The sequence below is a fragment of the Pectinophora gossypiella genome, chromosome 10 (genome assembly GCF_024362695.1).
Source record: "Pectinophora gossypiella chromosome 10, ilPecGoss1.1, whole genome shotgun sequence".
Taxonomy (NCBI): domain Eukaryota; kingdom Metazoa; phylum Arthropoda; class Insecta; order Lepidoptera; family Gelechiidae; genus Pectinophora; species Pectinophora gossypiella.
Genome location: NC_065413.1, coordinates 11,206,379 through 11,231,729, shown reverse-complemented (window position 1 = coordinate 11,231,729; position 25,351 = coordinate 11,206,379). Strand labels below are relative to the sequence as shown.

Here is a 25,351-nt window from a genome sequence, read left to right as displayed (position 1 = left end):
ATACCAAGAACACTATTATGTTTTAACGCGTTATGCTTGTTATAACTATAATAAAACTCATTAGTTAATTACTCGTTTTTAAATTCTTCTAATAAACTATGTCATTCAGTTCTGTTAAAGAATTGGAAAACAAATACATTGAATAATAAAGTAAGGATTGTTATAATAGTTGTCTTTGATTACTTGTGGCTCTGCCCACCCCATTAGGGATTACGGGCGTGAGTTTATGTATGTATGTATGTATTGTTATAATAATAAATATAACAATGTAGATAAGTAATGTTTTTTTTTATTGAAGCTCTATTTTAGTAACGCTCCGTTTATTCGCTATATTTTAACTCCGTTATTTGAGCGCAACGCGACCGGCGACTATAACGTTAGATTACAGCTGTCTTGACTTGACAGTTGTGAGTGACGGACGTGCGTGTGATTTGTTTTGCGCACTTCCTTTTAGTTAAAAATACAGCGCGCAAGAGTTAATTTTGTGACTCCGCAGTTTTTGGCAGTGTTTTTGGGTATGTGTAATCGCTAGTAAATAAGGCGTATTAATGTCATACATTAGAAGATAGAGAAAATTCAAGTTTCAAAAATATTTTAATGTGAAACGGATATTATTTTTTAAACTTAGTGGTATTTGTTCAAAAGTTCGTCGGTTTTGTTTAAATTAATAAAATTTGCTATTATTGTAATGAATATAACTTTCCATTGCAAGGTAATTTAATAAGTATTTTTATAAGTACTATTTTTTAGACTGAACAACTTTTCGAAATGAAGTTCCAAATATTCGCTGCCTTGTGTTTACTGGTGGTGTGCGCGGAATGCAAGTATCGGCCACCAGAATTGACATACCATCAGGATTCAAATCACCATGGACGTCACCGGGAAAACTGGGTCCATAGGGATGAGGCCAATGAAATCTCTACTGTTAGACCTAGAAATAATTATAGAAGTGACCCACCTGATCACACGAAGTTGATACCTATGGCCAGATACGTGCTGCATAATGCTGGTAAGTTTTTAAAAATATTCAAGTCTTTTGCCAAATACTTGTAAGAAGTTTGCATTGCATACCAAATTGTATTGTTTGCTTGTAAGTACGTACTGGCAGAAATATCAGAAAAATATTTCAATTGCCATTTCACTTCACTGAAAAATAAATTCAGATTTTTTAAATTTATTTAATGGCTTCAACATATTTTTTTGGAATACCAGCCAAGTATGAGATTAAAAATTTAAATTAAACTTTTTTTTATGAAAAGGAATCCAACCTCTTTTGTAACAAAAAAAAATTAGGTATATATATCAATAATTTAATGCTGTAATAATCTATTAAAACATTGAAAAATGAACAGAACAAATATTATACAAATAAAATACCTTTTAAAGTCAAAGACAACCTCAGTAGGTATGTCATTTCACATGGTGTTATGGCTGATAAGAAGTTATGACAAGAAACTTATAAGATAGGTATCTAATTCAACAGTTTACCTACAAGTATTAAATTAACATACCTAGGTACCTATTTAGATTCCTCGTGAAGCTTAAAATTAAAATTCATGAGAATTTTTGCCATTGACCTTGAACTTGATTAAATTGCAAAGTAAATGATTATTCAATTTGGATGAAAAAGAAATATTTGCATAATCAATGATAAAGGTAACTATTATAATGTTACTGGAAATTATACCTACTTAATAAATAAGGAATTATCATTTTCAAACACATTTCTTTCTTCCCCAGACTGGGCGTCAGTAGCTACAATTTCAAGCCTGTCAGCTATCCAAGGGTTCCCATTCTCAAATGTCAAATCTGTGGTGGACGGGTCTCTGGCCAACTCCACTGGAATCCCCTATTTCTACATGGCCCCAGCTGATTTCACAGCTCGCGACTTGACGGTCAGTTTTGTACTACTTTAGTTAGTAATCATTATATATTTTCATTCAATTTGTTGTAACAGATTTTCACTTTTTATATGGTTTGATGTATCAATTCTGCAGACAAGATCTAATAGTGCAAGAGTCAACGGTCGCCAGACAACGTAGGTCTGGCGACCGTTGACTCTTACATATTATAAAAATGCTAGCTCTTAGAATAGCAAGCCACTTATACTACTTTTTATTTCTCTTTTGTTTTGTATTTTGTTTTTTCCTGTTTGTGCAATAAAGTATTTGTTATGTTATGCTAGTTGCTGTTGCTTGACGTGTGGTGTACCTAGTATCTACTGTACCTAGGGATTATAGACGTGATACGTATACTATGCAGATGTGTGCTATTGTGAAGTAAATGTAGGTATGTAGGTACTTCAAATAACGGGCGGAGTAATTGCAAGAATTACCTATGCAAGGGTTATTTATATGCAAACTGCCAATCGCATCAAATGCTATGAGATGTTTATAGCTCGTTCTAAACATTGGTAAATAGTATTAGGATCGTTTCGGATTTTTTTGTAATGTTTAAGTTCGTATGCACGTGTTCACATAAAAATACGCCGCGGTTATAAACAAAATCCCGCATTCGGCCGGAACGCTGTACTTAATCTGTGTGCATTTGTGTTGGGCTTAGATAATAAGAAATAATTACTATGCTTACTATTACTACCAACCTGATTACGACTTGTGTTAATTAGGTTTTCGATAATATCATGTGGTAAGTAATATACTACTAGGTAGAACCACAACCACATTATTATTACAATTATGTAGTATCTTCTGTACTATTACATACGGCCTTTACCTATTAATTAAGAGTAGGTAGGCTATATTGCCGATTTTGTATACTAGAGTATTTATATGTATATCGACAACTACCTACTTATTTATCTCTGAATTATGAAACTCTGATTACTAAATAAAGACAGATCTAAAGGTGGCAAAAACGTATTCTTTTTTCAAAGATATTAATAAAGAAATATGTAATAATAAGTGAGACATTTTATCACGTTTTTCAATGACTGATTTGACTAGTTGGAAACTACCCTATTGTAGGTACCTATTATAAAATAATAAAATTCTTCGTCTAGTTTATCTCAAGTAGGTTGACATACCTAGTAAGAAAATACTTTCCTTGTCGCGATGTTTCTAGTCATTTCGCATTGGTTATAGGTATACACCTAGATAGGTACCTACCTACGGTAGCGATTATAGAAATATAAACGCCGGAATGGTTTTAGGTTTGATGTAGGTACTGTGACGTGACCTCTTTGAGGCACATCATCATCCTGGCCGGCGCGGCGCCTGGATTCATCTAGCCTAGACTTACCGTTTTTCACAGTATGTATACAGTTTGATACCATCTCACATTAACTTTTTGACAAATTAAACCGTAAGTCTCATTAAATGTCAAATATGGTAGTGCGACAGGGTTCTAAAGTGGATACATGTTATTGCTCATGACTGTACCTACTCATATTGTAATATTTCCTCCGGTAGAGAAACAGCCGCGCCACCGTGCAAGTGTCGCTGGAGGAGACGAGGTACTGCGAGAACCAGAAGTGGGACCCTGAGGACCCGCGCTGCACCCGGCTCATGCTCTCCGGGAAGATGAAGAGGGTACGTCATTCATAACATAATATTATTATAAGATATACAGGTGTTAGTGACATCGTAATGAATACTAACGAAAAATTCCACTTGATATCAACTCAGAATCGTGGCCTGAATCATCCCTCAAAGTTTTCGTTACGATGTCTGACACCCTGTATATGTGTCTATTGTCCATTGGGGTAAGTCAGAGACACATCCATCCCAAGATCAACTAAGTACCCACACCTTACCGAGCTTTCTGTTAGTCCAACGTGATAGGTGCGTGAGTGGTACGTCATTCATTATTACATAACGTCCTCCGTGGTCCAGTGGTTAAACGTGGGGTTCACGATCCGGAGGATTCCAGTTCGAATCCTGGTGGGGACATGATCACAAAATTCACTTTGTGATCCCCAGTTTGATTAGAATATTGCAGGCTAATCACCTGATTGTCCGAAAGTCCGATTGTTGTAAGATGACCCGTTCGGAGTGCACGTTAAACAGTCGCGAGTTGCTATTTACCTAAGTAAGTATGTAGTCGTTACGTGAGCCATGTCAGGGGGTTTTGGCCATGTTAGGTCCTTTCGTGTATTGTCACTTGTATTGATAGGTTAGGTACGACTTGTTATTTACTATTTTTTAAAATTTCGTTTGGCTAATGTAGATACAGTCACACCACGAAAGAAGTTCCGTGGATTTCAATGGTCGCGCGCAGAAATAGCGTCGTCGTTCACACCGCGACTGTGCTGAGCGAGGCCCTTTTATCTCAGGACGTCCACCACCACCTTATGACCGTTTCGTTGAACTTCCGTTTTGCTTTTTTTGTAATTGTTTTGTGAAAATTTTAAAAGATGTTATTGTCTTGTTTTTGTGTGTGGCGTCCTTTTATAATAGGTAAGCTATTTATATTCTAACTACTTTCGTGGCGCGGACTCTCCATGGATTAGTCAGTCATTAATCTACAAGGAACAAATAAAATTATATTTATTGATTCCTACTTAGCAGTAAAATCATGGACACGTGCACACATATTTATTATTGACATAAGACATATCTACAGCTAAACAATCGAATGTAAGCCAATTTAACTTATCATTGAAGCCAAACAAATACAAGCTTTCCAAACAACAAATAAGTATACTATAATATACATAAATATAATATACTAACTACCTAAGATTTATTCAAATTCAAAAATATCTTTATTCAGTAGGTAACATAGTTAAGTACACTTTGAATCGTCAATTTTTACATAACGAACGTCTCATCCGCCTGAAACTACTGCAGCTTCTCACAACCTGTATAGCCGGGGAAAAGAAGCTGCAAGAATAACCTCATCACACAGGGCCATAGACGCTCTTTTAAACAAAAAAAAAATATATATTGTAATACAATTGAGTAACTTAGCTGCCTAATATCAGTCCTCAGGCAGTTAATCCCATGCATTCATATCTTCTAAATAATCACTAACCTTATAATAACCTTTTTTGCAAAATTTAGATCTACGTTAGAAATTCTGCACGGGACTAGATTATTCTTACAGCAGACAAACTACCAACGTTAACATGAATTAATGATACTTTTAATAACAGTCATTAGGTATAGTAGAGTTCCGTGCGTATTAGTTTCGACACAGGTAAGTGTAGGAAGTGCATAAATAGGCCGGAAACAGAATAGTTCAAGTAAGAAGTAGGACATTGTTTCCTTACTCAACGGCCACTTCTTAGTCCTTATCGCTATCGGGCCAAGTCTCTCAAATAACCTTCGCTGCATGCTGTCCTCATATCGCGCACGACGCGATAAATGAACTATGTTGACTGCACATACGCTATATAAACCAATTCTATTGGATCGATCGTTTACCAGTAATGGTGTACGGCTACTGACTCCCGAGCAAGCTCTGCACGGCAAACACGCTGCGAATAGACGCAGCGAATGGTATCTACGTGGATAGATTTCGTACGGCTATTGGTCAAAGCCCTCGTTATAATTACCGTGCCGCGAGGGTTGCACGGTTTATGCTATCAACGTAGATTAACATATAATATATAATATCTTTAGTTTGTACCATTAAAGCCTTAAATATATGACAATATTTGTTTACATTTATACGTATGTAGTTACATCTCGTCTATTGATCGAAGCCCGCGATACATGTCGCGCCGCGACTAAATAAAGTCTTTGCAGTAATGCATCTGATAAGCCCACGCGTGTCTCACGCATGATCTAACCGAGCACTCGCATGTAACAGGGTCACTTATTACCTCATTAGCCAATTTGCTGTTATTCTTTAAAGGTACATTTATTGTACAAGAAATAATAGCCAATTTTAATCAAACAATTTGAATCCAGTTCATTTGTAGATTGTCTGCTTTGATGTCATGTTCAATGAAGTCAATCTGAATCTGGATATTTCCTGTTATACCAAATCTAGGTATTACCTACTCGTACTTACTACACTGTCAGTGTTACCTTATTGCTAGCTCTACGGAAAATTTCGTCAAGTAGTTACAAAACAAACAACCGAACAGAACTAAGGCCGATATACATATATAAAATCACGCCCGTAATCTCTAATGGGGTGGCCAGTGATTTCACGTAATCAAAGACATGTTGCATCACTGTTGATACGAAGTATTAAGGCGATATACGAAGAGAAACTGTCAAAATTACTTGCATTTAGAATCAATAGTACTCCGCCCTGAACGCATTTGAAACACGGACCTCCGCGGACCATGGCGTTAGTTGTCAGTACAACATTTTCTGCCACTTTTCGCGGGCCAGGAAGATGTGAGACGTCACATTGTGGTTATTAGGCATTTTTCGAAGACTTCGTTTCAGCTACGCACTATAATACTTACTTATGTATTTTTATAACACCACAATTTGTAGGTACGAACACATGGTCGCAATGAAACATTTTATTTCTATGGATTCAGTCTAGCGCGCAGGCCAACTGCAACTAAGTAGTTTTTATAGAACTACCTGTCCTGGGGACATAGGTTCGCAGAGGGAACGCCTGCGTACGACTACCTACCTTTTGACCTAAGTTTGCTTTTGACCTAAGTTTAATCATTTATTTATCGACCATTTTGGCGGAATTTGATATAAATAAATACTTATGAGTATAAGAAATACATAGGTATTTAATATTTGAAAAAATGATATCTCAAGAGATTAATAAATGTTAATTTATTCGATAATTCGGATCATTTTGTATTATGATCATAAATGGCGAGCAAAAGTCTTTCGCTTCGTAATTTTCTATAGAGAATTGTGTACTTATATTCTTGTAAAATACTCATATTTATTTTGTTCTTATAATAATTTATTTAATGTTTGCAGTTGAAGGAAGGTACCCCTGAGTATACGTTCGCCAAGGCCGCCTTGTTCGAGCGACACCCCGCTATGGCTACTTGGCCGGCAGGTTGGTATTCTCGCTTACTTTTATACTATGCCTTTTTTTTATTTATTCATAACATGAACTCACGTCTATATCTCAATTGGGGTCTTACCCCGCTCGTGTGATCAACCCTGGTTTCAGGGTTATTATTGAGCCGCTAAAGGCCCCTATCATACTTCAAGTAACGACTGCATACTTATTTTAGTAAATAGTAGCCTGGACCGACTACTTAACGTGCCTACCGAAGCATAGATGATCTTACTTTCGGACAATCAGGTAATCAGTCTGTAATGTCCTAACCAAACTACGGACAGAAAGTGATTTTTGTAATATGTCCCCACCGGGATTCGAACCCGGGACCTCCGGATCGCGAGCCCAACGTACATCCATCGCAAGATGAAATTATGTGGCCAGACCTCACCGAGCCTTCTGTTAAACCAATGTGATGGGTGGTGAGCCGTATCGCCGATTATAATGGTCGAGCCAACTGTGTTAGTGAAAACTAGTAACTCATTGGTGCAAATCCGGTACTAATATTCCATATGTTTATTAATTCAATTATCATTTTACCATAATTATGGTTCGTCATATACACATTAAGACTGAGTGGCTGCAAGTTGTCTTCCTTTTGCCAACGCAGTAAGGGTGAGTTTAGGGTTGAACTAAGTACATCTGGCTGCAATGCAACGCACTTTCCTACGCTTCTACCCTTTACCAGAACCGATAGTTTGCTAGAGCGTCTGGCCAAGTATTTAATGCCATATGGGTCTACAATAAAGTAAAAAAAAAGTAAAAAATATTTATTTACCAAATAAAGTAAAAGTCACGTTACAAAAACGCTATATTATATAATTACGTAATAGGTATTTATGTAGTTCCTAGTACCTAATATTTATTCTATTATACAATATTTTTGGCTTTTTTTCGCCTATCACTATATGCGAAATTAATTGAAACTATTGAAGTGATATCAAAGCAAGTTTGTGATTTAAAAGCAAGCACGCTTGTGATTTCAAAGCAAGTAGGTAGGTACTTAAATTAATTTCTGTTATCATCAAAAATAACACGCATATTTCCTTACCTTACCGTATTTACATACCTTGTGATAAACCAAGAATTTATTAAGTATTTTATAGGTAGTGCATGCTTTCTTTTATTGCTTGGTTACAGTTGTAAATTCCTATAGAAATACTAATCGTTTCTTTGAAATATTGCTAAGGCAGTTACACATAATCAACATAGGTACTAATATATTTAACATAACAATCCACAAACGACTAAAGTATGCGTAAACGAGTTGTTATTGAAGACCTAGTGTATGTTCCTAGTCCTTTGTTCTCAGAATATAATTTCTCATTATATTTTAATCGTAGACCTACTTGATGCAAATATGCGATACGATGTACGGTATATATTATTAAAAACGTATAAATATTATCGTAATAGTACGGGTATAATTTATATTAATTATCAATATTATTATTTAATTTAGCGTAAGCGGAAATATACTTATTACCTACAGCCATTATTGTTAATTACTTAGGCACCGTACAATGTGTGATAACATATACAGGGTGTTAGTGACATAATAACGAATACTGAAGGGGATGATTTAGACCATGATTCTGAGTTAATATCAAGTGGAATTACCATCGCAAAACTCATGTTTTTTTAAATTATTTTTAATTCTATACTTTTGCCATAACAGCCTCCGTGGTCTAGTGGTTAGAGCATTAGGCTCACGATCTGGAGGTCCGGGTTCGATTCCCGATGGGGACATTGTCGAAATCACTTTGTGAGACTGTCCTTTGTTTGGTAAGGACTTTTCAGGCTTGAATCACCTGATTGTCCGAAAAAGTAAGATGATTCCGTGTTTCGGAGGGCACGTTAAGCCGTTGGTCCCGGCTATTAGCCGTAAAAACACCTCCACCAACCCGCAGTGGAGCAGCGTGGTGGAGTATGCTCCATACCCCCTCCGGTTGATTGAGGGGAGGCCTGTGCCCAGCAGTGGGACGTATATAGGCTGTGTATGTATGTATGTGTATGTACTTTTGCCATGGAACTCTTAGACCTAAAGTATCGGGTATAAAAACCTGGTATAAAATATAAATCTCTGTTACAACTTATGACATGTTTTACTATTAAATAGGTAATAATAATATAACACTATTGCACACACACATTCACAAGACATTTACGCTCATCTCAACAAAGATGGGCAAACGCGGCCGGATCGCATGAAGCGATCTCTAAAAAAATGGAGGAAATAAATATTTCTCTTATAAGCACTCATACTTTTATCTGTTTCAGATCACGCCTGGTTCGTGGCTAAGCTGAAGATTGCCCAGATAGCGATGGTGGACTGGTTCGGCGGGGCCAAGTACATCCCAGTGAAGGAGTACCTCGCGTACAACTATACTGGCACAGAGATACTCGACCGTGCCAATAAACTGCACACAGAGGTCACCTATGTTTGAAGTTGAACTCGGCCATAGGGACTCTGTGAGCTAATTGGTTTTGGTTTTAAGAACTTTGGGAAAGGCTTTGCGAATACGATGATACGACTCTAGTACTCGCACCATGGCAATGTCGTATGCTTACACAACCATAGAATAAAGAATAATAATACGTATAGAACGGTTTATTTATGTAATTAATGATAAGTAGTCTATGTACGTGTTTAGTAATATTAGTAATAAGTATACATTTAGTTTACTTGTATTTCATAGATATCAACTCATTTATTGCGTGATAACACCGGCCCACTGAGTTTCTCTCAGGCTGTCCACGGTTAGCTAGAAGAAATCCCAATTAGGGATAAGTTCGACTGTGCTTTATCCAACGATAAATTATATGTAAATTTCCTTTGTATTTTAAAGCAACAAAGAGTATACAAACAAACAAACGGTTACTCACCAATTCGTACCAATGCTGACATCATCCCCTCTGGGTCCTACTTCAGTCTTAAATGGCCGTAAACCCGCTAAGGGGTAAAGGGGAGTGCGCGCGGACCGTCTCGCTCGCATTTACGCGGCACGCGGTCAGAATAAGATTTTTGTATGAAGTGTCCGGTGTGTGACTGTGTGTTACGTTATCTATTTAGACGCGTCAAATCCCACGGGCTTCGACTAATAGAGGTACTGCACGCACAGTGTCTCCGTAGACCATGCCGCGAGTACTGAATTTTTTTTTATATTAAGTTTTCGATTCTAATAGTAAACAAAATATAACTTACAAGTTTGAATAATTTAGTAAACTGTAATAGTAATATTATAGATTTTTACAGGATTTCTATTGCGTATCGTAAAGGAGAGCCATTCCCAAATTACTTATTATTGGAAATCAGTTTGTGATTTCAGCTTACTAGGTAGCTCACATATTCGCTAAAGCGTCATAGCGCCTTAGTATAAGTAAACCATTGTGATACGTATTGTAACCAAAAATCATCTGATGATATAGACATATTTTTTGTAATCAAAACCTTTCTAATAAAACCATTGAATGCTGGATATTTTATTTTATTTCAAAATTCATTTACATAGTTACAGCAAGAAAATACGAATCACCTTTCTTGGAATGAACTTTAGAGCACCATTATTTATGCAGGAATTAGATTATTGCTATCAGGTACTATAATACAAATAAATATTATATTAAGTATGACTAAACAATTTGCTATACATTTAATACACAGAAAATAAAATATATCTTTAAGTTGTAACAGGCAATTCATTGATTTATTTACAATACGTGTCTATCCTGCATTAAATTTCACAAAAATACGCAATAAATGGTTAAGTATAACAACAATTTTCAAAACATTAATAAATATAAAAAAATAATGTTATTGATACAACCGCAATAACATAAATCGTAAAACAGGTCAAACCACATTTATCAACATCTCATCGCATTTTCCTATACCTCTATCCTTTTCTGTTACTCAGGACCGTCATTTTGCTAGAGCGAGAGAGAGCGACCGCACGCGGCAGAATCGAGGAGGCGATAGCGTATATCATGCTAGCATTATAGCGCGCTCACAGATGTGGTTCGACCCTTAGGTAGCGATATAACATAATACAATGAGGGACTTTCCAGGCGACGTTTCCCCAAAAAAATACAGATGGCGCTGTCCATATTTCCCTTCGTTTAGTTAACCTTCTAATTTTACGGATAACTGCCATTATATGCATCTTTTATCTTCATTTTTGGGGTACAAATGACCCTTGTTATTACACCTAGGCACAACACATCTTCCACCCATTATTATTCTGATCAAAATAAAGAGAAGCAATATAGGTAGCAGCATAATTCTTAAATATCAAGCAACAATTATTTTTATATACCTGCCACTATATTATATTATTTTGGTAATTAACTATCACGTTAAATCTGGACAGCGCCATCTATATTATATTTGGGGAACGTAGCCTGGAGGGTTTTTCACTCATTGCAATTTTTAACCTACTTCAAAAAGAAGGAGGTTATCAATTGGCTAATAACTTTTTATTGTAACACACTTTCGATCCTAATTATTATATTCTCCTAACAATTAATTACTTCCACACTTTATACCTGTGAAGTAGATGGAAAAAATATACACTTACATCCTTTATTTAGAAAAGGGAACCCTAATTTGGCAGTGACGGCAACGACGGTAAAATTACAACCTAAGGAACACCATTGGCGTTTGCGCAAACTGGTTGACTGCAAAACAGCCCTTTAAGCCTAGGCTGCACAGGTTACGCTATCACGCGGGACGCGATACATAACGCAGGCTTCTAATAGACGTAGCGAATGCTGTCTAAATAGATAAAGGTCTTCGTCTTTTGGTCAAAGCCCTCGGTTTTTGGTTGTGTTATGCGCGATGCTGTGCATATCCCACGCCGCGGCATAGGAGCAAGACGTAAGCGACATAATCAAAACAATACAGTAACATCATATTAAGTATAGTAATTTCGGTGAAGCAATAATAAGTTCTTATTTATAGAATAGGACTATAGCCGATGTCCTGATCCCTAGGCTATTATGAACGACGACCTGCGGTCAGTCCTTAAATGTTAAAGGAGTTGAACCTTGCCGTTGCAATGTACGCAGGAGGCGACGGGGCGCGGTGAGTTCCCGCTGTTGCTGTAAGCGTGATGCACAAGGGCATTCACTGGCTCCTCGTTCACTCTCTTCACTTCCAACGGCATGGCCATCACCTAAAAAACAGAAGCTTTTGGTAACAAATTATAAAACCAAGCTACAAAACAAGCCTAGTTATAAAATTAAGTTATATATAACAGCTTTCTATCATCAAAATTGACCCAAAAGAAGATTCAAGAAATGGAGATTGATTGAATTTGTTTGTTCACTGACATGCATAAAGTATTATTAAAATCTATATAGACTAGCCTCGGCTGCATGGGTTACTTACGCTATCTACATTGACGTGATAAGTAGCGGCCTTCAAAAACAGACACAGCGTATGCCGTCTATGTACTCAAACACTTAAGATAAAATGAATAACTCATTGGTCTGGTACGGGGGTTCGAACCGGCATTCATGGTTATTATATTACTTACATTTTCAGCGTGCACCTCCCCATCGGTGAGAGTAGGCAAGCTGTTCAGATGACTTATATCTTGCTTCTCCACAGAGTTGCTGATGTTTTCAGACAGCTTCAAGTTCACTGACGACATGTCCAAGATATTTGTTGAATGTGGCATTGTGGCACTGAAGTTTAGATTACCTATAGGCCTATTGTACATGTTATTTCCAGTGTATTGAGATATAGTTATATTTTCCAGCCATTTCTCATGTAAGCTGTATAGGTTTTTGTATGTGCATAACATCATATCTCTAGATCTGCATCTCTCGTCTAGTAATTGTCTTATAGCTTGTTGTAGGTTCTCAGTCTTTTCGTTGAGTTGTTTCTTGCAGTCTGCCAACTCTTCTACCATTAGGCTAAAATGAATAAGAGGTTAAAATTCAATCAACTCATTTAAAAAAAAAAAAAGGCTTGACAAATATTTAAAAATAACATCAGTACAAATACTACTTGAGCATTATTTTGAGTAGGTATTTATGAATCATAATTTATACAGGAAAATAATAGCACAATTATAAGTGATTGTGAATACTAACCTGCTTGCAAGGAATTTGCTTCTCCACACTTCACACTGTCCAGCCAACCATTCTGTTTGTTCCTAAAAATTATTAACATATTTTAATCATCTTATTTTTTGTAATACTTGTTAGTTTAAACATACATTTCTGCTTAATGCTAGTATTGAGTAACCATTTGAAATCTAAGCATATAGTATATTCCAAGAAGTAACACTGAATATTAGTATGAGAATATACAATTGAGAAGACAATTAACTTACCTAAAACAATATTCATAATCATAATTAATCATTTGTTTGCAAGAACACAAAGTTAAAGATCTTATTCTAAGTAAAATAGTGTGTCAACCTGTAAGCAGGTGTGCAATGCTTTGTTCATGGTAGCACAAAGGACCTATTTAACTTAATGCCCGAATCTGTTAGGTGTGTATGCAGCCTGGAAGTAGATTAGACGTCTAACATAATTTACGCCATACAATTACACATAAACTATATACAAACCTGATGAGTAGAAAGGTGCTGAGCAGAGTTGAGCAGTGCATTGGCCAGGTGCTTCTTATCCTCATTTAGAGACTGCACCTGCGTCTCAAGGTCCTCTCCCATGGAAGCGACCAACATTGTCTTTAGTTCTTTGTTCACCTGCAATGAAACTGTATTTTCTTACACACTATACAGTGCATATAATATATCTAAGCACAGAGTACATATTATATGTGTATAAATATTTGTATGCCTATTTTTGATGGAGTGTACTGATACCACTTTAATATGATTTTGATTACTACTTTAATCGAAAGTTATAATTATACATACATTTATTTTTTAATTGAGTTGTTTGCAATAGGTATGGTACTAATATTTGGAATGCTATGCTATTATTGTTTTGATAATAATAACATTATATTATCAATAAAACATACAAACCTGAACCTGTTGTTTTAATTGCTCCTTTAATGAATCATTTTCCTTCACAAGCTCATCAATTTTCTTCTGCATTTCTTGATTCACTGCATTTGTTTTATCATTATCAGTGACAGATTTGTTGCTGTTATCACCAGTAGACATCAGTTTAGCTCTAGGCTTGAATTCACTCAGATTTGTGTTCATTTGCGACATCTGCGTTATCAGTGTGTTGATGTCCATATTATTTTTTGATTTCTTCACGCTTTTTGACACAGTTTTTGGTGTAATTGGTTTCACTGCAGCTGGATATGGCTCATAAGGCACAAACTTAGGAGTTTTAGAGTGTATATGAGGGTGCTTCTTCTGTGGTCTCACAATACTTGTAGGGAACACCTGGACAAGACGCCCAGGTATCAAGCTTTCTTTACTGGTTGACCTGGAGCCTGGTTTGGATATAACTTTCTTATCTACTTCAACTGTTTTTTCATCAGACTCCATACCATCTCCCGCGGTTCTTCTCTTGTTCATGATTTCTGGATAAACAAATAATTATTTCCTTAATATTATAACACGGAACTGAATCGAAGTGGAACGACACGACTACAAACAAAAATAATCATATATTTTTCTATATCATTAAACATTTTAAATACTCACTTAGATGGAAAGGAGTTAGTTTATCCATGATTAATTCTAATGTTATTTATTTATACACAAAAACACGAAGAAAGTTTACTTTTTAATTTTAAAAGACAATTTCACGGATGATTTATTAGGAAAATCGACACTTATTTTGATGTCATGCACACGATACACATAACGCTTTAACTAAGAGAAAGATGTCACTATTTCGAAATATAGTGGTTATTTCTTTTTCTCATTTCACCAGCGTAAAGTTCATTCTTAAAAAGCGAAGTGTCAAAACTGGGCACGGTCGTTTCATCGTTAACTTGAAGGTAGGTTTGAAGGATTTTAAATTAAAAGGGTAGTGAAAGGTATTCACACATACCCTTTTCCTTTTGTATTGGGACTTTAGATTATAAACAGTATAATATACTATAAATAAGCAATGACCACTGGTCAAAAACAACACTTGTTCTTGATCCAAAAGCTTTATTGCAATAAATAAAACATAAACACTACTTATTTAAGCATTAAGAGTAGACTCCAGTTCTCCATTTGCTTGCATTTCTTTAATTATGTCTAGTCCTCCAATCAATTCCCCTTTTACATAGAGTTGAGGATATGTGGGCCAATCAGAATATTCTTTAAGCCCTTGGCGCACTTCTTCATCTGATAAGATATCAAATGTATCATACTGAACACTGAAAATAAAAATAGGATGTTATTATTATTAACAAAAATACACTAGTATTCAGGATATTGCTAAGATTTAGATTTACCCAGTTCCATTAAGAATTTGAATAAGGGTCCTGGTGAAGCCACATCTAGGGGTATCTCTAGTGCCCTTTATGAAAACCATAACTTTATGTCTATTAATAAGGGACTTCAATCTCTCCTCTAATGGCTGTTTGGGGGTGTCATTCATAGGCGCAGCTTTCCCAACACTATGTGCCTTTACTCTAGAAGTAATCTGCGCCGCATCAGCTCCATCAATTCTGTCTACTTGTTCTCCATTTTTGAATAATATTACCGTTGGTACCGAATCAACCTGTAATCAATTCACATTTTTACATCCTCTTCTCAGAGAATTACATAGGTACCTAAGTTATTAAGTTTGTCACAACCGTGAAATAAGTTTCATTATTGCATGGAATAGTTAAAGAGACTGAGGTACCTTGTACTTGAGTGAGATTTCAGAGAGATTTTCTGCATCGCAAACAGCAAAGTTAGTACCGGTAGCCTTAATGTCCGGAAGTTTGGCTAGTTCTTGCAGCACATCTGTGACTTGACCACACTGGTCGGCCCATTCTGCAGAGAAATGCAGCACCACCAAGTTTGGTGAACTGAAAAAGAATGCCCTTAATTGTTTACAATTTATTGAAATGACATTGAACATAAGACAGTTGACCTTTAATAAAATTATTAAACTATAAAAAATGTTTTCACAATTTTTGGAAGTTTTAAAGGTGTTGATCCTGTACTGATGTAACAGATATTATAAGTAGACATTTCATTGCATTTGTTATGTTCGCTTAAGAACAACTTATGCTTGTCATAGGCCAAAGATCATGAGTTCAGTAGTTGAAACGATAACATTGTAATGTTGCATGACGTGGTTTCTGAATAGTGCCTACATTGATTGTGTTAAACATTTTATTATCAAAACGTTCTAGAAACAATTTGTCTCATGAGAATGAATGTATAGAATGTTGTATAATTTTAAATAATATATAAGGTCAGCTGAATTAGAAAGATGATTTGTCCGTTTATCAAGTGCGCATATTACTTAGTAAACAATAAACAAACTTACCTAATAAAATTTGCGAAATGTTCTACTGTATTTAGGTTAGTGAGGGACATTTTAGGTTAGATATGTCTACAGCTAACAAGACTCTTATTTTTCGCTGCAGAAACGTTTTCAGCTGTGCAATAACGAATTCACTTTGTCTTTGTTAAACAAATTTCCTAATAAAGAATGCACTAATCAGTCTCCATCAGATGCGAAGAGAATAACTTCGAGCGAGAGAAATGAAATTACGAAACGAACAGTCAATGTTTGTACTTTTTAATTTTTTTTGGCCTGGTTTTCCTAGCTATCAAAAATATTCAAAATGCAAAAATACTCTCTCAGACAGATATTTAATACTATAGGAGTAATAGGAGTAGATTAATCTGCCAGCTTTTTCTTATAAACAGCGTTGCAGGACCGAATCACTGTAGTCATTTGGATTGGAAATGGGATTGGATTGGTTGGACGATGATGAGTTAAAAGAACCAAATAAACTGCGGTTACGGCCATGAGAAATGTAAAAAAAAAAATAATTGCAGTCAGTCAATGTCACTTTGACATTTAGCTTTACAGAGCACGGGTTTTGAGGTTATTATGAATAATACAATTTTACACAAATTATAACAAATCGATACGTTAATAGTACTAATATTTCGGAAAATTAATAATTTATTAATAATGGCTACTGTATCTACGGCTCCGGCTCCAGGCATGCACCAAATCGATTTATCCAAGCTGAATATTCACCAGTTGGCCCAACTTAAACAGCAATTGGATCAGGTAAGCCGAATAAAATATTATATTACTTTTCAATGTTTATTTGTTCGTATCTAATCGTCGGCGGTTATAATTTTGGTACTCTGTCTGATCTCCTATAGAATATGATTCCATTTGGGTAGGTTTTGCAATGTTTGTTACTGTAATGGAAATTAATTTCTTAAAATTTCAGGAACTGAATGTGTTTCAAGATTCGTTGCAAACATTGAAAATTGCTCAAGGCAAGTTTGTGGAGTCTGGTGAAAGTGTGGAGAAGATCACTCCTCAGACTAATGGTAAAACTATCCTAGTCCCTCTAACTGGATCCATGTATGTACCGGGAACTATAATAGATACAGATAATGTTATTATAGATATCGGTACTGGATATTATGCTCAAAAGGTAAGCTATTATTACTTTGATTATTTTGGAAATAGTTTTATTTGCTATTGAATAGATATGAGTAATGAAGAAGGTTTAGTATCCTTTAATTTATCTAACTTCAATCAAGCCACTACAATACTATTTCTTATATTAAAATAAAGAAACAGTCCACTGAACAAGTTCTTTCTTAAAATAATTCCTCAGCATCTAATTTGAATGGTTTTTATTTCCAGGACATAGAGGGAGCAAAGGATTACTTCAAGAGAAAAGTTCAGTTTGTGACAGAACAGATGGAGAAGATTCAGATGATGGGTGGTGAGAAAACCAGGGTCCGTGAAGCGATCTGCATGATGATGGACGCTAAGATGCAGCAACAGGCTGCGGCACAGAAACCCTCGACTTCATAACGGTTACTACACCAAACTCGCTTATCATCGTCTTCATAGAGTTATCCAGTTTTCAGAGGGTCCGCTTACCAAACTTAGAGATTTGACAGGTCTGGACCCCTATTTCGCTCATCTATCTGAATACTTCACATGAGAGAATTGAATTTTTGTACTCACATAAATATAGCTATAATAATTTGTCAGCTGCAGTGAAGGAGAGATCCTTTGCACTAGGATGTACATTTATCTTTCTGTCCTGGTGTCAAATCAATCTATATTTGACAGAGTAATGCATTTGTATCGAAACTGTATTTAAGGTCTTGACAATTTGTTATTTTGTAAGTCATGATTGCATTATGCAATCTGTTGGCATTGTTATACTATGCTTAGTCCCAATGAAATGTGCCCTAATTTGTTTCTCAAGAAATACTCAAGTCCATATACCTATTTGTACTTTTCTTACCACTTGTGCTTCTAACTAATTCGAGAAAAGATTGGAATTATATTCATGTTGCAAGAACACTTTGTTGCGTGTATCGTGTTTTAGTTTGGTTTATTAAGCAATAAATAACATCAGTATTTTAACATTTTGTATTCCATTTAGTTTCTTCAGTGAACCTTTTTTTATGCAGGTAATAAATACTCTGTGGGTTATTTCTATTGCTATTCCTTTTTCAATGCAAAGTCTAGATTCAAAGTATCTTTTTAATTATTACCAATTTTGTTGAAACCTCTTCTATATTTGAACATAAGGACCTACTTAAGTTATTTAAGGTATATGGCTGCATCTAAATAGGAGCGAAAATTTTACCCATTTGTTTTGATGAAGGATGAAGGAGAAATAGGGAGGAGAAAATGAACCAAAGGAGTGAGTTTTATTTAAAAATCTGTAGACATGTGACACCAAATGATTTATTTTTTTAATAGGCCAAAATGATAGCGCTGATATCTACAGTAATAATGACTTATTATAAACTATCTTATTACGTATCTACAATGTCTTATAGTCACAAAACAATATTAACTAAATAAGGCAACGACTATTCCTTATGTTTGTAAACAAGTTCTATGAATAAGTGTCGTAAAACAAATTTTTTATTCAAGTATTCTTACCATGAACACGTGATAGGGTGTTTCGATATAATATAAACTTTAAATATTAATAAGAAATTTACATTGATATCAGTTTAATTACAAATTATACGTACGTACATTATAGACAAGAGTATGTAAAGCTGGAACAAATGCTAGTATGTGAGTGAGAGACACATGGCTGGCCGGTCAACTAGCTCTCAATTAGCCATCATACTTTAAACAAAGTATTCTCGTCATAGTAATTTACTTAACTTACTTTTATAATTTAGAAAAGTAGTTTTCAAACTGTCTCAACTGTCCATTCTGCTTACGAAGAGCGACTCTTTCTTTCGACAATATCAGCACCTAATTTTAGTCACGTACGCATGTATCAGTAAAAATATTTGTATCATCTATTGAAAGTATGCTAAATATGTATTTACATTTTAGTACATTATAACTTACGATTACATAACATTAGTTTACTAAAAGAGTTAGGTTTACCAATCACGTATTCTGTCGCCTTTGGCGAACACTCGTCACTAAACACCGTAACCCTTATAATATTTAGCCTTTTTACACAATAACAACGCTGAGGTGCGTTATACGAACAGATCGCTTGCCTGCTCGGCGAAGTCCTTATCTCAAATGGTGTAGTACTCGGGGGCGAAGTCGTTGGCCAGGTTGCTGAGGAAGTGGAAGTCGGACGAGGAGTTGGAGTTGTCACCGGCGGGCGGCGCATGCGTGGCCTCGTAGAACTGCTGGAACGAGCCGTAGCTGTCGGCGCACTCGCCGCCGCCGCCGCCGCCGCCCGCGCCCACGTACGCCTCGCCCGGCGCCGCACTTTGGCCGCTCCCCGCCACGTACCCCGCAGCACTCGCCTGCTGGCTCGCGTAGCTACTCGCGTCATAGTATGCGTTCTTCGCGTATTCCTGACCGTGCGCGTTCTTCTGGCCCTCGTTTCCGTAATAGTTGTGCGCGTGCTCGTGCTGAGCTCCCTCATGGTAATGGTAGCCATAGTGGCTGTTCGGGTAACCCATATGTTCTCCGGGATACCCTTGAGTCTGGTCGTAACCTGGGTGCCCGTACGCCACTTGATCCTTGCTGTACGATGCCGGATAACCATAATTTTGATACATTTCGTGGGGGTACGTCTGTCTTGCTCCAATGCCGTTTGTCGGTCTGCCAGAAGGCGACCCGTCCTGCTGTCTTGCGTGTTGTTGGCTTCGTGCGTACGCATGTTGTTCTGAACCCTGAATTGTGGGTCCGTAGGCTTCATAATTCCTGTTGGATTGTGGATATTGGGCCAATTTGCCCACGAATTGCTTTGAATCCATTCGGAAGTCAGGATGAGGCATGAATTGTCCCGGTGGCGCATTGCCTCTTATAACGTAGGGAGGCATGGCATTAGGCACGGCCTGAGGATGTGGGGGGACGCCTTGAGGTCCATTCGGTGGCGAGGGGCGGGGGTAATGACCAAGCGGACTCTGGTGCATACTTGAGGGAGTACCCGGGGTCGACGACGGAGTTAAACTGACAGAAGAAAATTTGGCGCCATCGGGTAAACCGATCGGGCCAAGTCCACCGTCCTTGGATGATGACGGAGATACTTTGCACGCTGTGTCAAGCGATGGCGATCGTTTTCTGGATTCTTGCTTGATTCTTTTGGCAAGGTTCCTGGGCACGACAGCGACGTTGGTTGGAGGGTGTGCATCTCGAGAGTCGTCTTCGGCGAGTTTGTCGAGTGAAGAGGACGAGGCAACGCTGGAGGCCCCGTCGCTTGCGAAGCTGTTGTTGTTTGTAGCACTGGGCGTGTTGTTGTTTCGTGTGCGAGATGTTAGTTCCGGCAGGTCCTCGGCGGGTGAGCAGAGCGCACCCGGCGGCAGCTCGCAGCCCTGACAACTCTTTTTGCCCGACAACGGGCCGTCGTCGTCCAAGAATTTGTCAAGGCCAGTCTTGCTCTTGCCACCTTCAGACGTGGTTGAATCTTTATCATCGCCGTCTTCACTTTTGCTTAGCGTCTGTCTTTTATGTTTCATGCGGCGGTTTTGGAACCAGACCTTTACCTGTGAAAAGAAAATAAGTTACTTTTCTGGTACTTTGACCCACATTGGATTGGCAGTGAATATGGCTACGTTATTCACCTGTCGTTCAGTGAGGTCCAATGAAGCAGCGATCTCGATTCGTCTCGGTCGACACAGATACTTGTTGAAGTGGAATTCCTTCTCCAGCTCCAGGAGTTGTGTATTTGTGTACGCTGTTCGCAGTCTTCGTGGCAGACCATTTTCTGTAACAATAGATAATATCTTTAAGTTCCTTCATATAAATACTTGCACGTCAGTGCGAAATGAAACAGTGAAAGACTTGGTGGTTCAGGCCATAGATTTTACAATTATGAGGGCAGTTGCCTGTTTCTGAAAACGTATTTTCTTTAAGCTTGCTTATTATTTTCTTGAGCCATGTTAAAAGCAATCAAAACTTTCCCGGTTTTTATACATGTTTAATATCACAAAGCACGGAATTAATAGGAATGTTATTCCTGGAAGCTTTCAATAACCGTGTTGCCAGTCGGTGGCGGCGGCGGCAGCGACGCGGCCGCGGGTGCGCTTTCCTTTAATGTAATAACTTGATCGCATGTCAGAGCACCGCCCTTGAGGCCATTGTGTCGAACTTGTTCTTTTTATTTTACCACAAAATACGAATTGGAATTCGAAATTCAAATTACAAAAGGGCGGCGAATAATGGGGGGATCGCGTTCGCGTGACGACTCGTGCTGCCTACATTCGCGAGTTGGATTGTGCAGTCGAGTTGGTTCGTAGGGTGTAGACAATAGAGGTGGGATTGGTTTGTTGTGGTACGGCTATGGGCCGGCGGGGTTGGCAGTGGTGGCGGGTGATTGACGTGGCTCGTCATTCCTCGTCGTTGCCATTGGCCGGGGGCAGCTGTCAATCATCCGGCGCGCGGCCCTCAGTTCCGCACGGGTGCGCTGGCCCTGCCTGTTCAGTCTACAAACAAAAGCTGACCCTGCTGAGAAAGTAACCCTCTGTCACGTTTTATTTTAATAGAACATGCTATTGATTTTGTCTTCAACGTGTCCCCTTATTTATCTTCGTACCTATCCCCTTACTTGGGGCATTATTTCAGTAGGTACCTTCATTGGGTATAAACTACACTGCAACTGTAATTAATTTACCGGGCGTGCATACTACACTTGAACAACATTACTAAATTATCAGGTTACTGGACCCGAAACTCGATAGCCCTTGGTCAGCCACTAGAATTGTTATGAGAGGTACTGTCGGTGGTAAAAGTGATTTGAAGATAATATTTTAAATTCAAAATTTAAACATTATTTAATTTTGGTAGTTTTTAGTTGTGTTAATTTTTAGATCGTTGTTGGCCTGTAGACAATTTACAAGTGTAGGTAGGTACATACCAAGAGCGTTCAACGTCGAACTTGCCTTTACATTTACACTGTGCTAGAGAGACGGAAACTTTTGCACACGCATGTACTCGGGCGTGGAAAGATGCAAGTTTGGCATGAAGTTTTTGCGTGGCGGGCGTAGGCGCGATTATGCGGGCTTGAGAGCCGCGGTATAATGTTCACATTATCACGATTGTACCTACATGCTCCGAGCATCTATGAGTGCTTCCGCGCCACCGCACACGCTCCGCTCAATATCCTGCCACTCATCCCGCTGTGTTTGACAACATCATATCACAGATTTATGAACGTTCGAAACGAATAGCCATTTTTTTTTGTATTATTTATTTTCATTATTTGTTAAGGTACGACGGAAAATCACTAATATTATTGACATTGGCTACCGCTCTGTCGCTGTGTTGGCACCTGTGTTTAAAATAGTTTTACGTGTTTTAACTGATCGTTCGTTTCTTATATTATTATAAAGCATAATAAGAGCTTACTATTTTTTTTTTTATTATCTTGTAGACTTGTAATACTCACTAAAACAAAACTACAAGAACCTCAAGACGGATAACCGTTGGCTTGCTGAAAAATGAGTCGAGTGGCGCAGCCTATAATTATTTTAAAGCGAGTGCTACGTTAACCCTGCAAAGCCGATATACATGGCATAACAGGTTAAAGTCCCTTGTTCTACAGCCGGTTATAAATGATTGTGGAGTGTGTTCGCTTGTTTAACCCTCTGTGGACAAGGCCCGGAACCGCCACGGCCGAAGATTTACTGCGGATTAGGGTCACTTACATCGCTCAAGTCAGGAGTCGACTTGTCCGCACTTAATTTGATGATATCACAGGCCCGTGGCTTATTGAATTATGAGCTGCCTGGTTACGTTTGATTTTAGGACTTCACAGAATTTTCCAATTTCATTTTAGCATAAAAGTTCGCTTAAACTTTATTATTTTTTTACAGACCGTAACTACAGGTAAAGAGATGCTTTGACCTTTTGAAAAGAAATAGAAGAAAGATAGAGTCTTGCCGAACAATTACACACTTATCTTTTTGTTATAATGTTTCATTCATTATTTAAAACTATCACGATAGTTGACGTCAAAGGTCACCGATTAAACAAAATTAGAGTCACGTCAACGTCGTTTATTTAACGCCAAAAGATCCAGTAGCGAAGCGAGTAGTTGTAAACAATTTGCGAAGGATATGTAGCACCCGGCCCGGAGGCAAGTTTAAATAATTAATCAAGTGCCAGTAAAGGATTAATGCGTGGCCAGTTGGCGGTTGGATGCCATTAGAGAACAGTCGATGCCCCTCCGACTAAATGCTGTGGTCACATTATTTGTGTCGGGATCTCAGGCATATGGCGGCAAAAGGGTTAGGAAACCTGTGTAATTGATTTCACGGACTGTAGCCATTTTTACACTTTATTTCCCAAATGTGAATGTTTGGGCAATTTAAAAAATAAAGCAAGTGAAGCGTCCCGCCACACACAAACTTTTGACAAAGCACCAAACATTTATTTTGAATGTTGCCGTTGCAACAGAAAGTTACCACAGGGGGAGATTTCCCCGAGAAATATTACGTTATGAGGTGTAAAAGGCATAAATGTAAAAATTCAATATTTCAAACGCGAAAAGAGTAAATTTTTCCGCAATTTCTTGGCGGTAACAATGTTGTTTTACGGGCGTTTTCGTGTAAGTTGTGACTTTGTAGATTTTACATGTGATTGAAAAAAAAGGTATATTCATTTTTTATTTTTTAAATAAATAATTCCATTTTAAATATCCTAAATACGTAAAATAGCTTCCCAGCAAAACTCGAAAGCGTTCCGGATCCATCAAAACAAACGGTAACAACTTGACTCGGTAGTACAATCGATCATGTGGATTTGTATTTTTCCGATTAGCTGTATCTGCCTGTTTGACATTGTCGCATCAATTATAACGTGGATTACTGGAGACAGATCTGAGACGGTTCTGCTCCAATCTTGGGGGGATGTTCCTATCTGGGGGGAGAGGATCTCGAATCTCGACAGGGGTGAGGTATCAGATCCGTCTCGGTGGATAGTAGTGCTTGAAGACTTTGATACCTTGTTAGCGGCTTGCAATTTCGTCCGTTTATTGTACGAGTATTCAATGTTATTAAAAGTTACATTTTCTTCATCCCAGTCTTTATCACAAAGCAAGTTTCAGAAATAAATCATGTTTTTAAAAAAAATATTCCATTTAATAGTACTTTATTAGATCTAGTAGTTACATACATACATAAACTCACGCATTTTTCTCACCGGGGCAAGCAGAGAATATGGAATTCCATTTGCTTCGATCCTGAGACACTTTCATAGATAATATATTATAAATAGGCAATGCATATTTAGGAGTCAATCCTTCAAAAAAGATAAAAAATATGTTTTGTAGATATGCTCTTTAGCTTATGACAACAAAACCAATATACTTAGTAAGTTTTTCTTTAGATAGAGTAAAAATGTTCACACGTATTTTTACATTAAAATTACACGTGTGTTACAAATTTACATTATATAATATATATTATGTCGGTTAGGTATTAAAGTTACCTATGTCAGTAAGCAACTTTGTGTCCCTCACATAAAGTTATTTCCAAACTTACCAAGTACCTCTGCCATCCCCAAAACGGTTCCATCCATTTATTGTATACGGGGTGGTTATTAAAAGTTGTCGCGAGACAGACGGCGCAGTTCCGCCGAGTTTGACAGCCACTCCCGGGGGTGCGGCTTCGATTCCGTCATCAGGGAAATTTCATTAATCCCGCATTAAAAAGTTGCCACTTCCTAATTGTTTTGCGGAGCTTTGTGTGCGATTTGTTTTGAGTGACGGTTCGGCTGTATCGAGTGATTGTTAGATATTTTGAGAGATTTACCTAATAATACTCGCTGTAGTTAAGTGTTAAGCCGTGGTAGCCCAGTTGGTAGAACGCTTGCCTCTTAC

The 25,351-nt window shown here is 37.5% G+C and overlaps 6 protein-coding genes across 6 annotated transcripts in view; 3 read left to right on the top strand and 3 right to left on the bottom strand.

Annotated features, from left to right (window-relative positions):
- LOC126370124 (protein zerknuellt 2-like) overlaps positions 1 to 25,351 on the top strand; it is a 205,261-nt gene that overhangs the window by 40,309 nt on the left and 139,601 nt on the right. The window lies entirely within an intron of this gene.
- LOC126370122 (protein CREG1) lies at positions 326 to 10,433 on the top strand. The gene is made up of 6 exons (XM_050014868.1): positions 326 to 515; positions 751 to 1,009; positions 1,741 to 1,895; positions 3,429 to 3,548; positions 6,867 to 6,948; positions 9,235 to 10,433. The coding sequence occupies exons 2-6, from the start codon at positions 769 to 771 to the stop codon at positions 9,399 to 9,401; spliced, it is 765 nt and encodes a 254-aa protein (XP_049870825.1). The 5' UTR covers positions 326 to 515; positions 751 to 768; the 3' UTR covers positions 9,402 to 10,433.
- LOC126370083 (golgin-45) lies at positions 10,427 to 14,857 on the bottom strand. The gene is made up of 6 exons (XM_050014797.1): positions 14,595 to 14,857; positions 13,959 to 14,470; positions 13,536 to 13,673; positions 13,054 to 13,115; positions 12,492 to 12,873; positions 10,427 to 12,128 (listed from the first exon to the last, which is right to left on the bottom strand). The coding sequence occupies exons 1-6, from the start codon at positions 14,620 to 14,622 to the stop codon at positions 11,985 to 11,987; spliced, it is 1,266 nt and encodes a 421-aa protein (XP_049870754.1). The 5' UTR covers positions 14,623 to 14,857; the 3' UTR covers positions 10,427 to 11,984.
- LOC126370129 (glutaredoxin 3) lies at positions 15,031 to 16,619 on the bottom strand. Its single transcript, XM_050014878.1, has 4 exons — positions 16,372 to 16,619; positions 15,736 to 15,904; positions 15,341 to 15,609; positions 15,031 to 15,262 (listed from the first exon to the last, which is right to left on the bottom strand). The coding sequence occupies exons 1-4, from the start codon at positions 16,419 to 16,421 to the stop codon at positions 15,085 to 15,087; spliced, it is 666 nt and encodes a 221-aa protein (XP_049870835.1). The 5' UTR covers positions 16,422 to 16,619; the 3' UTR covers positions 15,031 to 15,084.
- LOC126370149 (prefoldin subunit 5) lies at positions 16,899 to 18,462 on the top strand. Its single transcript, XM_050014904.1, has 3 exons — positions 16,899 to 17,130; positions 17,300 to 17,509; positions 17,725 to 18,462. Exons 1-3 carry the CDS (start codon positions 17,029 to 17,031, stop codon positions 17,896 to 17,898), a joined length of 486 nt encoding a protein of 161 aa, XP_049870861.1. The 5' UTR covers positions 16,899 to 17,028; the 3' UTR covers positions 17,899 to 18,462.
- Positions 19,206 to 25,351, bottom strand: part of LOC126370051 (homeotic protein proboscipedia) — a 56,739-nt gene continuing 50,593 nt past the window's right edge. The window contains exons 2-3 of the mRNA XM_050014696.1: positions 21,096 to 21,238; positions 19,206 to 21,017 (exon numbers count right to left, since the gene is read on the bottom strand). Coding sequence (XP_049870653.1) covers positions 19,596 to 21,017; positions 21,096 to 21,238 — 1,565 coding nt within the window. The 3' untranslated portion in view covers positions 19,206 to 19,595. The remainder of the gene's footprint in view (positions 21,018 to 21,095; positions 21,239 to 25,351) is intronic.

Coding starts and splice junctions, on each gene's coding strand:
- LOC126370122 (XM_050014868.1), top strand. CDS start 769: ATGAAGTTCCAAATATTCGCTGCCTTGTGTTTACTGGTGGTGTGCGCG. Junction 1,896..3,428: donor TCACAGCTCGCGACTTGACG/GTCAGTTTTGTA, acceptor TTCCTCCGGTAG/AGAAACAGCCGCGCCACCGT. Junction 6,949..9,234: donor TATGGCTACTTGGCCGGCAG/GTTGGTATTCTC, acceptor TATCTGTTTCAG/ATCACGCCTGGTTCGTGGCT.
- LOC126370083 (XM_050014797.1), bottom strand. CDS start 14,622: ATGGATAAACTAACTCCTTTCCATCTAA. Junction 14,471..14,594: donor ACTAACTCCTTTCCATCTAA/GTGAGTATTTAA, acceptor TTGTTTATCCAG/AAATCATGAACAAGAGAAGA. Junction 12,874..13,053: donor AGCAAATTCCTTGCAAGCAG/GTTAGTATTCAC, acceptor TATTCATTTTAG/CCTAATGGTAGAAGAGTTGG.
- LOC126370129 (XM_050014878.1), bottom strand. CDS start 16,421: ATGTCCCTCACTAACCTAAATACAGTAGAACATTTCGCAAATTTTATT. Junction 15,905..16,371: donor CATTTCGCAAATTTTATTAG/GTAAGTTTGTTT, acceptor ATTCTTTTTCAG/TTCACCAAACTTGGTGGTGC. Junction 15,263..15,340: donor CAAATTCTTAATGGAACTGG/GTAAATCTAAAT, acceptor TTTTATTTTCAG/TGTTCAGTATGATACATTTG.
- LOC126370149 (XM_050014904.1), top strand. CDS start 17,029: ATGGCTACTGTATCTACGGCTCCGGCTCCAGGCATGCACCAAATCGAT. Junction 17,131..17,299: donor TTAAACAGCAATTGGATCAG/GTAAGCCGAATA, acceptor TTAAAATTTCAG/GAACTGAATGTGTTTCAAGA. Junction 17,510..17,724: donor CTGGATATTATGCTCAAAAG/GTAAGCTATTAT, acceptor TTTTATTTCCAG/GACATAGAGGGAGCAAAGGA.